This window comes from Pelobates fuscus, chromosome 9 (genome assembly GCF_036172605.1).
Source record: "Pelobates fuscus isolate aPelFus1 chromosome 9, aPelFus1.pri, whole genome shotgun sequence".
Classification (NCBI taxonomy): Eukaryota; Metazoa; Chordata; class Amphibia; order Anura; family Pelobatidae; genus Pelobates; species Pelobates fuscus.
The window spans coordinates 135,351,267-135,368,681 of record NC_086325.1 but is presented as its reverse complement, the minus strand read 5'-3'; the positions used below and the strand labels follow the sequence as shown (position 1 = coordinate 135,368,681).

General features: G+C 39.2%; 1 protein-coding gene across 4 annotated transcripts in view; it reads right to left on the bottom strand.

Moving 5' to 3' along the window:
- The window catches only part of NTNG2 (netrin G2), a 121,146-nt gene that overhangs the window by 15,896 nt on the left and 87,835 nt on the right, over positions 1–17,415 (bottom strand). The window contains exons 4-8 of one of the 4 annotated variants that reach the window (XM_063432479.1): positions 11,352–11,524; positions 5,890–5,916; positions 2,740–2,844; positions 1,501–1,560; positions 101–184 (exon numbers count right to left, since the gene is read on the bottom strand). In XM_063432479.1, the coding sequence (XP_063288549.1) occupies positions 101–184; positions 1,501–1,560; positions 2,740–2,844; positions 5,890–5,916; positions 11,352–11,524 (449 nt within the window). The remainder of the gene's footprint in view (positions 1–100; positions 185–1,500; positions 1,561–2,739; positions 2,845–5,889; positions 5,917–11,351; positions 11,525–17,415) is intronic. The other 3 variants (XM_063432480.1, XM_063432481.1, XM_063432482.1) reach the window with 3 other exon arrangements.

Below are 17,415 nucleotides of genomic sequence, written 5' to 3'. Positions count from 1 at the left end.
CTTGGCTGCACCTAGTGTCCTAGGCTGAGGCTAGTGCAGAAATTAAGTTTAACAGCAAAGTAGGGTTTTGCAAGCTTAGTCTACAAGGATGAAGACCTACCTTCTGTGTGGCTGTAACATTGTGATGGAGGGAAGAACCCCCAGAGGGGCACAACAGAGGTGGTGGTGTGTTCTTGCAGCAAAGCTAACATAGAAGAACCTAATGAGTTTGGTGTTTTTTGGAAAGTGTTGATTTGTTACTGTTAGAAAACTATAAATTTAGAGATTTCTAGTTTGGTTATCAATTCATACTGAAGCATTACGGAGTATCACAATTTTGTCCATAATTGTTAAGGGGTGCAAAGCTTAATATATAAATATTTCCCTTTGTCTGCTCTAGTATGGCACCTTGTCAGTCTCTTTAATTTGTTTTCTTTTTATTTATATCATGTACGGTCTTGTTGCTATCAAAAGCTAGTTCCACCCCTTGTTACCCATGACTGGCATGTCAAGTCAGAACATTTGCTGTGATTGGCTGCACAGACTGTAAATCAATTAGGGGGGCTTCTAGAAGTACCAATCTGACCAGCTTCATATCACATTTTATTACTTGACATAATTTCAACCTGGAAGTAACTGCATTAATGTAAATCAGGGTATCTTATTCTCTGCAGTGAAACCTGAAGAAGGAAAACTTCAAGCAGAAGCTATTTCTCCCCACCCCCCAACACAGTTTCTTATATGCCTGTCAGCCTGTAAACACTCTGCCTTGTGGGCTTTGTGGGGTGTGATGGGGTTACCAGAGTTATTTGAAGGAGTCATGAATGGAGATGCTGGCTGGGATGTCTTATTAAGAGCTTGCATGCAACTCTATAGGTTGTCTAACCTTGGTATTCCAAGATATTTCCCGAGCCACATTTCTCATCCATCCTTGAAGCTGGCTCTAGATCTTTGAACCATCTGGGCTTCCAAGGTTAGCGATAACTGATATAGGTAACCTTCATGGAAACAGAAGAAAGAAAGACTACCTTTCTCCCTTACATTGGAACACCAAGGGAAAGAGAAAAGTTTGTAGGGTCACTTGGAACATTTTTTGCTTGCCCTTTGTGCACCATGATGGTGGCCCTGATCAACCTATTTTGGTTGCAGCTCCACAATTCTCACTATGTGTGTGCTCTAGTTGTATCTATTGGACCCATCATTCATCAGCCTCTCATTGCATGAATTTATTAAAAATTCCAATTTGAGTGCAGAAATCAAACAAGTTGGCACAGTAAATGTGTCGATTGACTAAAGAACGGATTTTAAGATTTTTAGTAGAACATTCCACTAAGTCATGCATAGTTGTACAGTTGACCAGATGTTGAATCTTACAAAAAAAGAGACATTTTTGATTCAGTTTAGCCAACTGTCTATAATACAAAGCTTAGAATCAGAGATTGCTGTACACGGAGATGGTATCCTAAACTACCATATTTTCTATTTCTACAGACATAGAAGGTGGTTCCATTGGAAGAGTACCTGTGTTCTCCTTGACCTCTTTCATAGGAGGAGGATCTGAGATACGAAGAACGGGGTTTGCTGCATGCCATAATAAGATTACAGGAGAAAGAAAACATGCTTAAAATACAACAATTTCAGGCACAGTTGCTACACCTGCTTTCTACATCTAAAAATCCTACAGCAGGGAAGAATAATTTGTGGCTTAGGAGAAAGGGAGTTTTACTTTAACAGGAAGTGTAAGATATCGTTTGGCTTACCTGTTCTACATTAGTGAAGGATCAGCTACACAAATAGGATGCACCTAAAATAATTCTATGTCTTATTTTTGATAGACTTTCAAGGTCAGTCAAAAAAAGGATTTACTTAAAAAGAATCTTAAATTGGAAAAACGGAGTTTAGAAAGAAACCATTAGATTGGGTGAATTATTTTAAACATGTCTTTTTTTAATTTACACATTTATAAAAATATATATATATTCTATAGCACTGCATAGCCAGTTTCCTTTGGCACACCATGTTCATCATAACAGTTGTTTTTAAGAAACATTTGACTACTCACTGACTTGTCCTCAACAATACTTAAACATGTTTATGGAGGGTACAAGTGACCTTGATTGCAGATATATCAAAAATAGTCCAGCACGCCACCATCATAGTTAGCCATCCATTTTGTGGAACATGGTATTGCAGTCAACTTTAAAACAAGGCTTGGCAAATACCTGTTTTAAGGTTGAAACAATGAGTTAGAGTTCCAGTAGATGGAATGCTAACCAGTATGGTTGTGTATTTTTGGTTCCGATGTCTTGGAGCAATCACTTATGTTTCCATGTTTATACCATTTATTCCTGTCCTAAGGTGTTTTATACCCCACCTCCTATAGACAGTAAGCTCGTTTGAGCAGGGTCCTCTTTAACCTATCATTCCTGTAAGTTTTCTTGTTATTGTCCTATTTATAGTTAAATCCCCCCTCTCATAATATTTAAAGCGCTAAGGAATCTGTTGGCAGTATATAAATGGCAATAATAATAATAGTTGTTGGTATTTGACCAACTCTTGATTGTCCTACTGGTTGACTACATCTTTTACCTTCCCTGGCTAGGTGCGTGTGGATACTGCATGTTGCATGCTCAAGCTGGAGAGTGTTAGCTGGCCATCTTCTAAAGGTCAATGCAGGATGTAACACTATTGCTATTCCAGCTAAGGGTTGCCAAGCTATGAAGGTTTGGGGAAGACCCTGCTAAGTCTACTTTGACCAACCTTTTGTAGGTGTGGAAATATATTTCTCACGGTGGTAGGTGCTAGAATCAGGCATATGGACTTTCCTGAGCGTTGTGCTTTCTGGCTTTGGGGTGGGCGATACTACTAAGAAACAAACAAAGAAAATACTACTTGGGATTTACACATACAGAGGCCTCTACAGAGACATTGAAGACCCAATAACAAGTTCCCTTTTGGGGAAAACATTAATGTCTGTTTATTTTAAACGTTATGGTGGACATATGGTGGGCATATGCAGTTGATGAAAGACATCATTGTACTTTTTTTAATTATCTGCTATGTGAGCAAGTGACAGGGAGATCTGAGCTAATGGTGAAAGTTGTGTCAGGGCAACCGTAATGTAATTTTTACTATTAGTAATAAACTACTATGAATATGTGCATAGAATATTTAGCTAACTATTTAGATGTTCGGGCACTCACTGAAATAAATAAATAGTTTAACTTACCTTGCCATGCCAATCTTGCTGGCTTCAAGGGCTGATTATCATTACAGATACTCTTGACCAATTCAGTGCTTCCCTGTAGGGAGGCATAGTAGGCTAGTGCACTTGTGTGGCAATTACATTGAAAGATGCATTGGCTCGATTCGGAAGGGGCTATGTTGCCCGTCTGAGGTGTCTCACGCTAGAATTGTAAACACTGCCTTTTCTCAGAAAAGGTAGTGTTTGAATTGCTGATGCTGAAGGGACAGTTTTTTTAACCTCTCCTTGACAGTGTCTCAAGAGAACCACTACATTAATCTGAAGTGGTGATGGTGCTTATATTGTCCCCTTTGAGGGTTTTTCAAGCCTACATTTCTGTGTAACAGTTTCTGTAATATTTTACGTACATAGATAATGTCTGCTCAAAGAGCAAAAGGCAGAAACCAGAATGACGTTTGATCCCAAAAACAGTAAAAAAAACAAACTATTTTGACTATGTTGCTATCAGATGTTGATTACCTTCAAAACGTATTGCTTGTCAATTTGCATACAAGAAAATGAAGCCTTATATTGAATCTATTCCTACTCATCGTGAAACCTGAAAAATTATTATGTTTGTTTTTTTCTGTTTTCTGTTCTGGATAAAATGAAAAAAAAAAAAAAAAGCCTGCTCAATTATAGAAATATTCACAGGAACGCAGATGGCACATTAGAGCAATGATGAAATTTTCGTACATGTGTATTGAAAAGCTGTATTTATGTCGCCTGCTAAGTTTGCAACGTGAATTAAAATGTGTTTTTTAAGGTCATATACTGAAATATTAATAAATCTTTTTTTTTACTACTCATCACAGGTTCTTGCTTTAGTATGGAAACTTAAGAGGGATGTAGGGGAACAAAACTGGTGTGGACTTGCTGACAATTAAATTAGTTAAGGTAAAGCTGACTTTGAACGCTATGCAAATCGACTTGCTGCTTCAGTCTCTCTAACACTGTGGCGTGTTCCTTTTCTTCTACACTCACTACATACACCTTGTCTCTGTCCCAGACTGTACACCAGGAGCTTCTGCTTGCTAGTAAGAAGGTTAGGAGAGGAGTGGACCAGTGAGTGCTAGGGGACAGTCCTTAGAAAGCGTGGAGCGAGTACATCATTAGATTTATGTGCTGTCTGACTAGCCAATGGGTTCCAATTAAAGTCCACATTGAGCTGCTGAATACAGATGTATTTGAGTATTGGTGAGGACCACGACAGAAAATGAAGGTGAAAAATTATGGAAGACCGTAGGGACAATAAAAAAAGAAAAATTATTATTTTATTAAAAGCTTAAATAAAAAAAACTGAAAATAAAAATGCCATCAGCACATACATAAAACTATGCTGCAAAGCATCTTGTACACCATCACTTAAAGAACAACATCAAATAGAAATTGCAATCAGATTAATCTATAATTTGTATCTGCAGGTTCTAGTTTCTAGAAATATCTTAGCGCTATTAATACAAACATGAATTCCTAACGATATAGGGTTCTCATCATTTTTTATGTGTCTGTGCCTCCCATATGTTTTAAGGTTTAAAAAGTTTTAAAAGGTAAGTTTTTCTTACTTTATATCCTGTTGTGCAATGGCCTCACCACAACCACACCACCTCCTCGGCTGAGATCATCAATCTAGATGATATCAGCTAATTCAACTCGCCCCCTTGGGGAGGAATTGAGAGCCAGTGTGCATGCATGGCAATGATAGAATAAAAGAGTCTGACTCGGTTATTGCCGCAGAGCTGCTAGACGTTTGTTCAAACTATAAAACAGCAATGTTTAAGACTGCAGGGTTAAAATGACAGGGATACTGCATCCAGACCACTTCATTGAGGTGAAGTGGTCTGGGTGACCATAGTGTCTATTTAATAATTGCCCCCAAGGAATCTAAAACACTCAAATAAAACGCGCGTGGAAGATACAGCTCACCCCCAAGATACTGGTGGCTATGAGACAGAAGACATCGTCTATGTACTAACAGTGTTTTTTTGGGGGGTGTTCTACTATATTGTAAGTTTTATAGAATACAGTGATATTCATCATAATCTGGATGGTCTGTACTTTTTATTTCTTTCTCTATTTTGTATGTACTTATGAGATGCCAACCTCAACAGAAGGTGCTTTTGCTAAAGACTAGATGACCACTCTCGGTACTGGTAATTTAGAAATATACAAAAAGAAAAATCTATGTTATGTGCATTTTTTTTTTTTTGCTTATACTTTGCTATTTACTTGTTCTCTTTGTTAACAGAATGCTGGGAAGAGTTTCGATATGTATCCAGTTCTTGGAAGTAATAACAATTTCATAGTTTCTCATCAATTTGGGAGCAGTGTAGTTTTTGGTGTGTGTGTAGTTGGTCTTCTATTGACCTTACAAAACAAAAATTTCAATTGTAAATTTAAATTACTACTATCAGTAGTGACTCAATTCTGCTGTTTCTTGGTTAACTCGGAAGCTACGGCCCAGGGCTTATGAAGAACCCCTGGTTGTGAATGAGGGATAAATCAAACAAAGCCATTGCCAATACACATCTATGACCACAAGCAAGTTGCCAATAAAAAGACTGAATGTAACAACAGGGGACAGGAAGATGGTGACAAGATGGAGAGACATGGTGGAATGATGATGGAAAATTGACAGGACATAGGATGTCAAGGGATCTACTCACTGTCCAAGATGGTACCGGCCTGTGTACCTGGAAGGGAAAAATACGTGGTTAGCAGGGGGGAACTGTGCATCTAGTAGGGTGCTAGGGCACGATATTGGCAACGCTAGGCAGCAGAGCCGGATTTACTTTAATAAAAAAGACATCTACCTGCAAATATTGTATGAGTACTTGCAGGTAGCAGTATAGTCTGAAACTAGTAGAGGCTACAGCAACTGTGACACATGCCCCAAACCTTATTTAGGCAGTCATTAACTATTGGTCCAATGGTCATACTATGGTCATACTAGACCGGGCTTTCTGTAATATACTTAATGCATTTCACTAGTGAAGTCAGAGCTGTTTATTTTTGCATTAAGGAACCAGTTTGGACACCATAACAACTTAATCAACATTCATTTGTTATGGACTAGGAGGTCCATGGTGCTTTCTTACCTGAAGGGGTTGAAGTGCTCTCAAATGGTTTAACCCCAAAAGCCATATCACCCTTTCTCAAGTGGCATCTTTACTTGAGTTTCAGTTACTTTTTTTTTTATGAATGGGGAGCTACTGATTGGCTTAGATCATCAGCTGATCATAGAAACATAGAAACATAGAATGTGACGGCAGATAAGAACCATTCGGCCCATCTAGTCTGCCCACTCTAGCCAATCAGCAGTGCCCCTGCCGGGTGGTACCCCACGCTTCCTAAAACTCAATTGCTTAAGCCGGATGCCGCTGGGGAAAGGAAGATCCAGGAACCCTTGGAGTTTAACTGTTCGATAATGGGTTAATCCCTTCCGATAGGAAAGCGCCAGGGGCCTCCTGGCACCATAACAACTTTATTTTGATAACGTTGTTAATTGTTAGGGTGCCCAGAACGTATATATATATAGTGGTAAGTAAAATAAACAGTGCAAACCAATAGCTATGTAGGACATACTACTCTGTTTTGTTTAGATATTAAAGGAAGACTCTGGGCAATATATATATATATACATATATCTACATATATATATATATATATATATATATATATATATATATATATATATATATATTGCTGGGTAATAACCAGGTCACTTTTTTTCAAATGCCCCCTACTTGACACCTATCACAGAAATAAAAGAAAAAAAAAATCAAGATTAATTTTCATCTATGCCCTACTTATCAATGTATTTTGTACATTTGTTTTTTTTTATATATATATATATATATATATATATATATACACACAATTTAGGGATATTTCTAGTCTTTTTACCAGAGGGCTCTCTGGATCCGGCCCTGCTGGGCAGAGACAATTCAGCCAAAAAGCAGTAACACTCACAGAGACTCAAGGGAGGAAGAGAACAAAGGTGACAAGGTTTAGGTCAGGAGACTGTAGCCAAAATTATAGTTATTTTACTGATTTCAGTGCCAGGAAATTGTCATACATTTTATACTCTGAAACAAGCATACAAATGCCACACATATGTTATATTGTCTATATAATGAGTTATTCCGGTAAAGTTAGAAAAAAAGAAAGCATATTAATGGAAAGGCATACTACGGAGCCTAAGCACATAAATTAAATAAATAGTTACTGTATATAATAGTTTTTTTCCTTTAAAAATTAAAAAGAATGTTATAAAAATTATTCAATAAAATAATGTACAGTCATTAATAATAATGAATCAATCATTTACATAGATCAAAAATTAAATATAGCATATTCAGGTCAATATTTACATGGCCAGTTTAATATAGTAAGATTTAGCAATTATTTTACTGAACTAGAGTCTTCTTTAATGAATATTTAAAATTGGCTCAGTGGACCTTTTTAAATTTACTAAAAATAGCAAAAAAGAGTTGCAGAGAATGTCTAAATCAGATTTCAAACTGAATTCAGTCAACACAATTTCAAAATGCTAGAAGTTCACTCCAATATAAAAATAAATAAACATATTTAGATTTAATATTATATATTTTGAATTACAGTTGAAAGAAAGTGTGACAGGAAACACTCCGGGCTGTTTGATTGACAGCTGGATGGGTGTAACCAAGGGCTTTAATAAAAGATCTGATTTCTCTTGAAAAACAGAGGGGGCCTTCACTAACTTTAAATATAAAACAAATATAACAAATTTTAAAAAAATCACATATAAAAATAATATAATACATATCATAAAATTTGAAATCAATTTTAACCACCATACTATCCATAAAATAAATATAATTATTTGATAGAGGCAGGAGCCTTATATCATGATGATAATATTTGCATCTTTTCATGTGTGTACTTTAAAAAAAAAAAATAATAAAAAAATAAAATTTATTTTAGAAAAATAATGAAAACAATTCTTTAAGAGTGACTATTTTTTTTTATTTTTTTTTACCACCCATGATTATAATCTAATTTTTGGGCTCGTGTTTTCTCACCTAGTTGTTCAACAGCAAGTCTCACCATCCTCATCATCCTCTGTATGCATGCAAGTAGCATGACATGAATGGCACACGACCATGTTCTGAATACTCCTAATTTAAAGGGTAGTCTTTCTCATAGCTAGTCTTACATTAGTACAGGCAGTATCAGGGTTAAGCCTCACTGGCGGAAGAGCATTGAGATGAAATAGTCCTTGGGAAATACATTGAACGAGTATATCAGTCTAAGCCCTGCGTGTATTTGTCAGGTTCTTTGAAGACATACAGGCGTCTGGTTCCATCTGACAAGCCTTTTCTTTTTTAAATCTTCCTCTTCTCTGCGGTCCTGGTGACACCTCAGTCACCATCCTCTTAAAGCTTTGATCAATTTAAAGTACAGATGTTTAAAAAGGTAGAAGAAAAAATATTTCTTTTTTTTTATTTTAAATGTTTTTTTTTTTTAAACAGAGCCATCTCTTTGGAACACTCCAAACAGAGTGTATCTTGTGAATGTTTAAAGCCGTTATTTATCTATAAGATTCTTTGAATGTGGAGGACTGGAAAGGTTTGCTCTACATTCAAAGACCCAGAGGGAGAATGGCTGCCTACTTATAAGCACAAGCCAATACAAGTAACATTATCAAATGTGGCACTGGGACAATCTTGGATTGTGAAAGAAAATTGCAAATGATTACATGTGATTATCTAGACTGTCATTCTTTTAATTAGCTGTCAGAGATCCCCCAACAGGTGAAGACAGGGAAACGTACTTTACAAAATAAATAAAAAATATATGTAAATAGTGACATTAACACTATGTACACTATGTATTAAAGGGAAATATTTGACAAGGAAATGTAGTGATATTTTCTCTAAGGACTTGGTAATTTTTTTGGGGAGCTTTCCTTACTGGCTTGCAGAATGTATTTTAGACTGCATTAAAGGGCATCAAAACAAGTTTAGCTTACGGAAGCAGTTTTTGTTTTTTAAATCATACCCTGCAGTCTCACTGCTCAAGTCTTTGCCATTTAGCAGTTAAATCACTTTGTTTCTGTTTATAAAACCCTAGCCACACCTCCACTGGCTGTGACTTACACAGCCTACATGACAACATTGTTTCCTCTCCTCCTTCCTAGCGACGTCATCGGCTGAATGCGCATGCGTGGCAGGAGCCGCGCGCCATTCAGCCAGTTCATAGGAAAGCATTTACAATGCTTTCCTATGGACGCTGGCGTCTTCTCACTGTGATCTAGAGGCTGGATTAACCCTCAGTATAAACATAAAAAAAGGGTTAACCCTAGCTGGACCAGGCACCCAGACCACTTCATTAAAGGGAAACTCCAGTGCAAGGAAAACAATCCGTTTTCCTGGCACTGGAGGTTCCCTCGCCCTCCCACCCCCCAATCCCCAGTTGCTGAAGGGGTGAAAACCCCTTCAGTCACTTACCTGAGGCAGCGACGATGTCCCTCGTTGCTGTCTCCTCCTCCGCGCCGCTCCTCCTACTGTCTCCGTCGGCCGGTGGGCGAGACTGATCCCGCCCACCGGCCGAGGAGACCTAATGCGCATGCGCATTAGCGCTCCCCATAGGAAAGCATTGAAAAAGATTTTCAATGCTTTCCTATGAGGAAATGAGCGACGCTGGAGCTCCTCACACAGCGTGAGGACAACCAGCGACGCTCTAGCACAGATAATCTGTGCTATGATCCAGGAAGTGCCCTCTAGTGGCTGTCTAGTGGAGTTAACCCTGCAAGGTAATTATTGCAGTTTATAGAAAACTGCAATAATTACACTTGCAGGGTTAGGAGTAGTGGGAGTTGGCACCCAGACCACTCCAATGGGCAGAAATGGTCTGGGTGCCTGGAGTGTCCCTTTAAGCTGAAGTGGTCTGGGTGCCTATAGTGGTCCTTTAAGTTAAAGCTGTTTTGACGCCTATAGTGTCCATTTATTGTCATAAATGGATGTTCATGGATGTTCCTTATCTATTGCAAGAAAAACTGAAAAATCTAATCCTGGCTGTTTGATTGTTTCCAATACAATATTGAAGTTCTACTGAATAGGGTCAATGAGACTGCAAATTGACCTGTTCCCAATAATGAATGCTCATTCAACGAGGTTCTGGAGATCAAAGGGCACTACATTCACCTAGTCTTTTGTAGAATTAGTTCATCATTGGGTGTCAGCACCACCTTGTACATTATTTGATTATATACCACTAAAGCAGGGTGCCCAAAAGGTAGATCCCCACATATTTTAAAACTACAACTCCCATTATGCTTTGTATGCCTTTAGAATAGCTTTACAATGAAAAAGCATCATGGAAGCTGTAGTTTTAAAACATCTGGGGATCTACCTTTTAGGCGCCCCTGATAGAATATGATAATATGATAGCTCATTTGCAAGCCATACACCTGTGTGTGTTTTTTTGTTTTTTTATATAATAAAACCTTGATTTAGGAAGAACAAGTTGTATTGTGGATAAAATCTCACCAGAAGTGCTTGATAAAATACTATTAGTGAGATATAGTGTGTTTGATTATTTCTTTTTAACATTCAGGCCAGGGACACATTCTTTCTACAGTGTCGAAGGAGTGAACTGATGATAAAGTAGGATTAATAATTTTGCTTGATGGTTACTAACAACAAAATACATCTAGGCTGAAAATACCTTCCAGTTCACACCATGCAGAATTAAACAGCAGAGTGGTTCCCCCACAGTGCCTTGTGCACTAAAGGAATCAGGACATTCTAGTGTTTCTGATTGGCTGTCTTGAATTTTGACACCAAACCCCCCTCCAATTTTTGGATAGAAGCAGCACCCTAATGATTTCGGTAAAGAATTCACTTTGACCTCTCAGGACTGATTGTTCTAGGGCTTAGAGGATATTAAAAGATTCCCCTGATAATGTTATCGGTGGGGTAAACGGTATCCACTACTTGAAAATACTATTTATCTATCAATAACTGGGATATAAAATAATTAAAAAAACAGATTTTTATGAAAAGCCTAATACACAACAATATAAAACAGAACCCCTTAATACAGAGCCCGGCACTCGGCTATCTTTTGAGCAATGGTCACCTACATGAATTTGGGGATCCACGAGGAGCAGGGTTGTAGGAGCCGGCACGCCAAAACTTGGTGTGAAAGTTCTTTTTACACCTGCCACAATCTTGTCCAGTGGTGTTATGTTCACATTCACACTGCAAACTGCCATCGCGGAAATTGCATGAGCTAGCATGTAGATTGCATTTACACCTGCAGGAGACAGAGATTAAAATGAGAGCATGATAGAGCGGAGAATTTGTTGTATCTGACAAATCACTACATATATATATGCAAAAAGAATTAGCTCTCTGTCTGTATGACTCGGGTAACAAAGCACCATAATTTATCTGCAGGATATAACAATGCAATTTATTTAAACAGCAAGCAGTTGCATATGTTGTGCTTGAGAATATATCACAGAAAAAATGCATATATTACGGGAATGGTAGAAAGAAAAGTTGACTCCCATGCCTCTTATCCACAACTCCCTGTTAGTGAGTAATGCTCAATATACCATATATAATTATGCAGTGAACAATTGCATGTTGTAGCTTAAAGAGACACTCCACTGCTAAAATACACATTACTTTTACAAAATCACTATTTAGAAGATACACCCCCAATGAAAACATGCATGCATTTAATCATTTTTGAAAAGCTGCAGATCTCTTGTCTGCAGGCTTTGCAAACCTTTCCCTTCTTCCCCATCCCACTTCCTGTGGCTGTCCAATTATAGCCTGCCCAATGCAGCTCAATGAGAAGTCTTTACAAGTCAGGCACCCTGGGCAATTGCTGCCTCTTGAGTTTAGCTCCACTGAGCTAAACAACCAGGAAGTAACAGTAAGTGTTGTCTGATTGACACCCGGGGGGAGTATAACAAGATTAATTTATTAAGTTCCAGTTTGTACTGAAAACTGCACTTTTTGTAAAATTTAAAAAAGAAGACACACTTGCCATATAAAGTACTTCAGCAAGCTAAAATGCTTAAGATGCGTGGAGTGGTCCTTTAAATAAAAACAGTATTTTAAAATAGCCACTATAAGCACCAAAACAACTTTACCCTAATAAGGCAGTTTTGGTGTGTAGAACATGCTCCTGCAGTCTCACTACACAATTCTCTCCCATCTAGGTGTTAAATGCCAATAATAAAATAATTTTGTTTATGCAGCCCTAGCCACACCTCCCCTGCATGTCACCTACACACTTCCTGTAAAGAGAGAGATGTAATGTTTAAACTTCCTTTATTGCACAATCTGTTTAATTTAGAATTCCTTATCTCCTGCTCTGTTGATCCTCCTGTGAGAGCCTGCTGTGTGTGATTAAAGTTTAATTATCAGATCAGGAGATAAAAACATCTAAATCAAACACAATGTGCTGTCAAATCTGATTACAAATTAAACAATTTTTTCATGCACACTGTATGAACAACCACAGGCAGGGGAGGTGTGGTGGGGGCTGCATAAACAGAAACAAAAGTGATTTAACTTTTAAACAGCAGAGAATTTAGCAATGAGATTGCAGGGGCATGATCTATACACTGTCACAGGAATCGTAACTCAACACGCAGGAAAGAGGAAACCCACAAAAGGTGGATCCGAAAGACATATTACTGAGCCTTAGAATGGCCAGACTTAACGTAATATATAACAAGAAACAGGGTCAAGATAAATCAAGGACAGGAATAACAGGAATACTCAGAGTCAATACAAAGCCAGGTCAGGATACCAGAAATCACGAGTCAAATACGAAGCCGAGGACAGGATACCAGAAATCACGAGTCAAATATGAAGCCGAGGTCAGGATACCAGAAATCACGAGTCAAATATGAAGCCGAGGTCAGGATACCAGAAATCACAAGTCAAATATGAAGCTGAGGTCAGGATACCAGAAATCACAAATCAAATACGAAGCCGAGTCAAATACGAATCCGAGGTCAGGATACCAGAAATCACGAGTCAAATACGAAGCCGAGGTCAAGATACCAGAAATCACGAGTCAAATACGAATCCGAGGTCAAGATACCAGAAATCATGAGTCAAATACGAAGCTGAGGTCAGGATACCAGAAATCACGAGTCAAATACGGAGCCGAGGTCAGGATACCAGAAATCACAAGGGAATCTCTAGGAGTACTAAACATAGAACGTCATCACGTAGAACGCCTCATGGAAGAAACGAGCGGAGGTATCGGAGCACTGAAGGATCGGAATAAGACAGTATCTGTATTCTAGCTTCTGGTTATTAGCTGATTGGGAGGATCGTTTGTGCAGTATTAAGGTTGTGTCTATTCCCCTGCACAAATAAATTCCTGTCTACAGACCAAGCTGCCTACTTTGATTATTTGGAGCCATCACAGTTAGAGCAGGCTTCAGTGCCCTCCTTTTGTGAGGTGTTCATATCAATATTTCGCACTTACATTGTGTATACAGTCTTGCACGATTATTTGTTTCTGTTTTATTTTTTGTATTTCTGGATTTGTCATTGAAGATTTGTTAATTTGTACAGTAAGTGTATCACAGTGTGTGCACTTTTTGCACTTTAAACATATATGGTGATATTTATATATAGCTGACACTATTTGCACGTTTGCACATATCTTAATGTAGTTGGCACAATTTGCAAGTTTGCACATGTTTACACAAGTTACCTATCCTATGTTTAAACACTGAAATAGATAAAGTTTTGCATGTCTTAAAGACACCTTAAAGCGCACCTTTCATATATTTTTTGTGTTTTACTAAAAGTGTGTTAGAGCGTATTTACACTATAAAGATGCAGCTCTTTTCAATATTTTTTTATTCTGTATAATAAATTGCTTAACGGGTCATCTATTTACTTGAATGGAGGCTAAAACAAATCTTAAATAGGCTCAAAAGAGTTCCCATTGGTGCACGTCATCTCTGCAAGCCCAAACAGCATTGGGTCGCCTAGATGTTGTGGTCCCTTTAAGGTAATGATGTCATGGCTTAATTTTATATTATTTCTAGGGGCTGCAGTTTGTCCCGCAAACCAGCAGAGAGAGCCGTTTGCAGGACCAAAGGTAAGCATTTTATTCACGGCACACGGCCATGTGAAGCATTCGGGCCGAGAAACACGAGGAAAGGCAAGTTTGTGACATACAGCAAAGCTACTCCATTCAGCTAAAGTTGTTTTAGTGCTAAGAGTGCTGCTTTAAGACACTGTGAATTGTAACTCTCACTAACTCAAATTCTTAGGTTAGCAATTATTATTATTTTATTATGTATATAGCGCCAGTAAATTCCGTAGCGCTGTACAATGGGTACAAAAGACACGAAATTGTAACCAGACAAATGGATGCACAGGAACCGAGGGGTTAAGGGCCCTGCTCAATGACCTTAAATGCCAGAGGGGTTGGGGTATAGTAACACAAAGGGTATAAGTAGGGGTAATGAAATAGGTTGCTAGAAAAGTATTCACTGAGAACTTAGTATGTTATTCTTGACAGTTGCAGGAGAGGAGTCATGGGGAGTAGGGGGATGAAAATCAGCTAACAGTTTAAATGATATGCTTTCCTGAAAAAGTGTGTTTTCAAAGATTTTTTTGAAGGAGTAGAGCCTGGGTGAAAGTCTAACAGAGAAGGGAAGGGAGTTCTACAGAAAAGGTGCAGCCCTGGAGAAGTCTTGGAGGCGAGCATCAGATGTGGGACTATGGACAGAGGATAGACGTAGATCTCCGAAAGAGCGCAGGGGCCTTGATGAGACATACTTGTGTATTAGAGAGGATAGGTAGGTTGGAGCAGCATTATGTAAGGACTTGTAAGCAAGCACCAGAATCTTAATTTGAGCCCTATATCTAACTGGACACCAATGTAGGGACTGACAGAGGGGGAGGTGTGGGAGGTGCAGGCGGACAGAAAAATGAGCCTTGCCGAAGCATTAATTATAGATCGCAGCGGTGCAATCTGGGAACATGTAAGACCACTGAGAAGGGGATTGCAGTAGTCAAGACGAGAAAGAACAATGGCATGGACCAGCAACTTCTAGGGTTAAATAGGGGTGGATACAAACTATGTTTTTGAGATGGAAGCGGCAGGATTTGGTGATTGACTGGACATGAGGGGTGAAGGAGAGGTCGGATTTAAAGAGAACACCTAGCCAGCGAGGTAGAGGTCATGGTGGCGCCATTGACTTGGATTAAGACAGACATGGGTGTAGCAACACTTGAGGGAGGAAAGACCAGAAGTTCTGTTTTGGACAGTTTGAGCTTAAGAAAGTGAGCAGCCATCCAGTTGGAAATTGCGGAGAGGCAGTCAGAGACACTAGTCAAGATGGGCGGAGAAATCAGGAGAGAACTGGTAGATTTGTGTGTCATCTGCATATAAATGATAATGGAAGCCAAAGGAGTTGATGAGTTTACCAAGGGAGGCAGTATAGATAGAGAACAGTAGAGGACCAAGGACAGAACCTTGGTGAACGCCAACAGAGAGGGGTTGGGGAGAAGAGGCAGAGCCAGAGAAAGAAACACTGAAAAAGTGCTGGGAGAGGTAGGAGGAGCACCAGGAGAGAGCAGTATCCCATAGACCGAGATTACGGAGAATAAGAAGAAATTGTTGATGATCAATAGTGTCAAAGGCAGCAGAAAGATCAAGGGGAATTAGGATAGAGTAATGGCTGCAAGATTTAGCATCGATTAAATCGTTGGATACTTTGGTCACAGCTGTTTCAACAGAGTGTCGAGCACGAAATCCAGACTGAAGCGGGTCAAGCAGAGAGTTGGATTTGAGGAATTGTGGCAATCTCGCATACACAACTCTCTCAAGGATCTTGGAGGCAAATGGCAGTAGTGATATAAGGGAGAAGTTGGATGGGGAGTTGGGGTCAAGGTTGGGCATTTTTCAAAATTGGCATTATGGTTGCATGCTTGAAGGGTGAAGGAAATGTGCCGGAGGAAAGGGAGAGATGGAACATTTTAGTGAAAGGAAGAGCAAGAGAGGGAGACAGAGTGTGGATAAAATATGAGGGAATATGATCGTGGCAACAGGTGGTGCGGCCGGAGTCAGAGTGTAGGAGCGGAGCATAAATTTACACCCTGTTCCAAATTATTATGCAAATGATATTTTTCTAATTTACCTAAATAATTGATGTAAATAACAATCAGCATAATTCTCATGTTACATAGTTACATAGTTAGATAGCTGAAAAGAGACTTGCGTCCATCAAGTTCAGCCTTCCTCACACCTGTTTTTTGCTGTTGATCCAAAAGGCAAAAAAAAAAACCCCTGTTTGAAGCACAATTTTGCAACAAGCTAGGACAAAAAATTCCTTCTTGACCCCAGAATGGCAGTCAGATTTATCCTTGAATCAAGCAGTTATTACCCTACATTGAAAGATTATATCCTTGAATATTCTGTCTTTGCAAATATGCATCTAGTAGCTGTTTGAACATCTGTATGGACTCTGATAAAACCACTTCTTCAGGCAGAGAATTCCACATCCTGATTGTTCTTACAGTAAAAAAACCTTTCCTTTGCCTTAGACGAAATCTTCTTTCTTCCAGTCTAAACGCATGGCCTCGTGTCCTATGTAAAGTCCGGTTTGTGAATAGATTTCCACACAATGGTTTGTATTGGCCCCGAATATATTTGTATAATGTTATCATATCCCCTCTCAGGTGACGTTTTTCTAAACTAAATAGGTTTAAATTTGTTAACCTTTCTTCATAGCTGATATGTTCCATTCCTTTTATTAATTTTGTAGCCCGCCTCTGCACTTTTTCTAGTGCCATGATCAGGGCTCGAGTCCTGAAGGAACGCGTGGGAACGGCGTTCCTGCACTTTTTCCACAGCAGGAACGCCGTTCCCATTACTAGTCCTGCAGGACCCAGGCTGGCACAAGCGGCTGCCAGAGCAGGGGGGAGGACAAATCCGAATCCCCTGCCTCTGACTGGGAACTCGGATTTTTAAACTCACCTCTCCCCCTGCAGTCAGTGGAGTCGTCCGGCCTCTCCTGATGATGTCAGTAGGAGGGGGCGTGACTTTCTCTGCTCTTCTCACAGGACCGCTGGGGAGCAGAGGAAGTCACGCCCCCTCCTCCTGACATCATCAGGAGAGGCCGGCTTACTCCACTGACTGCAGGCTGCAGG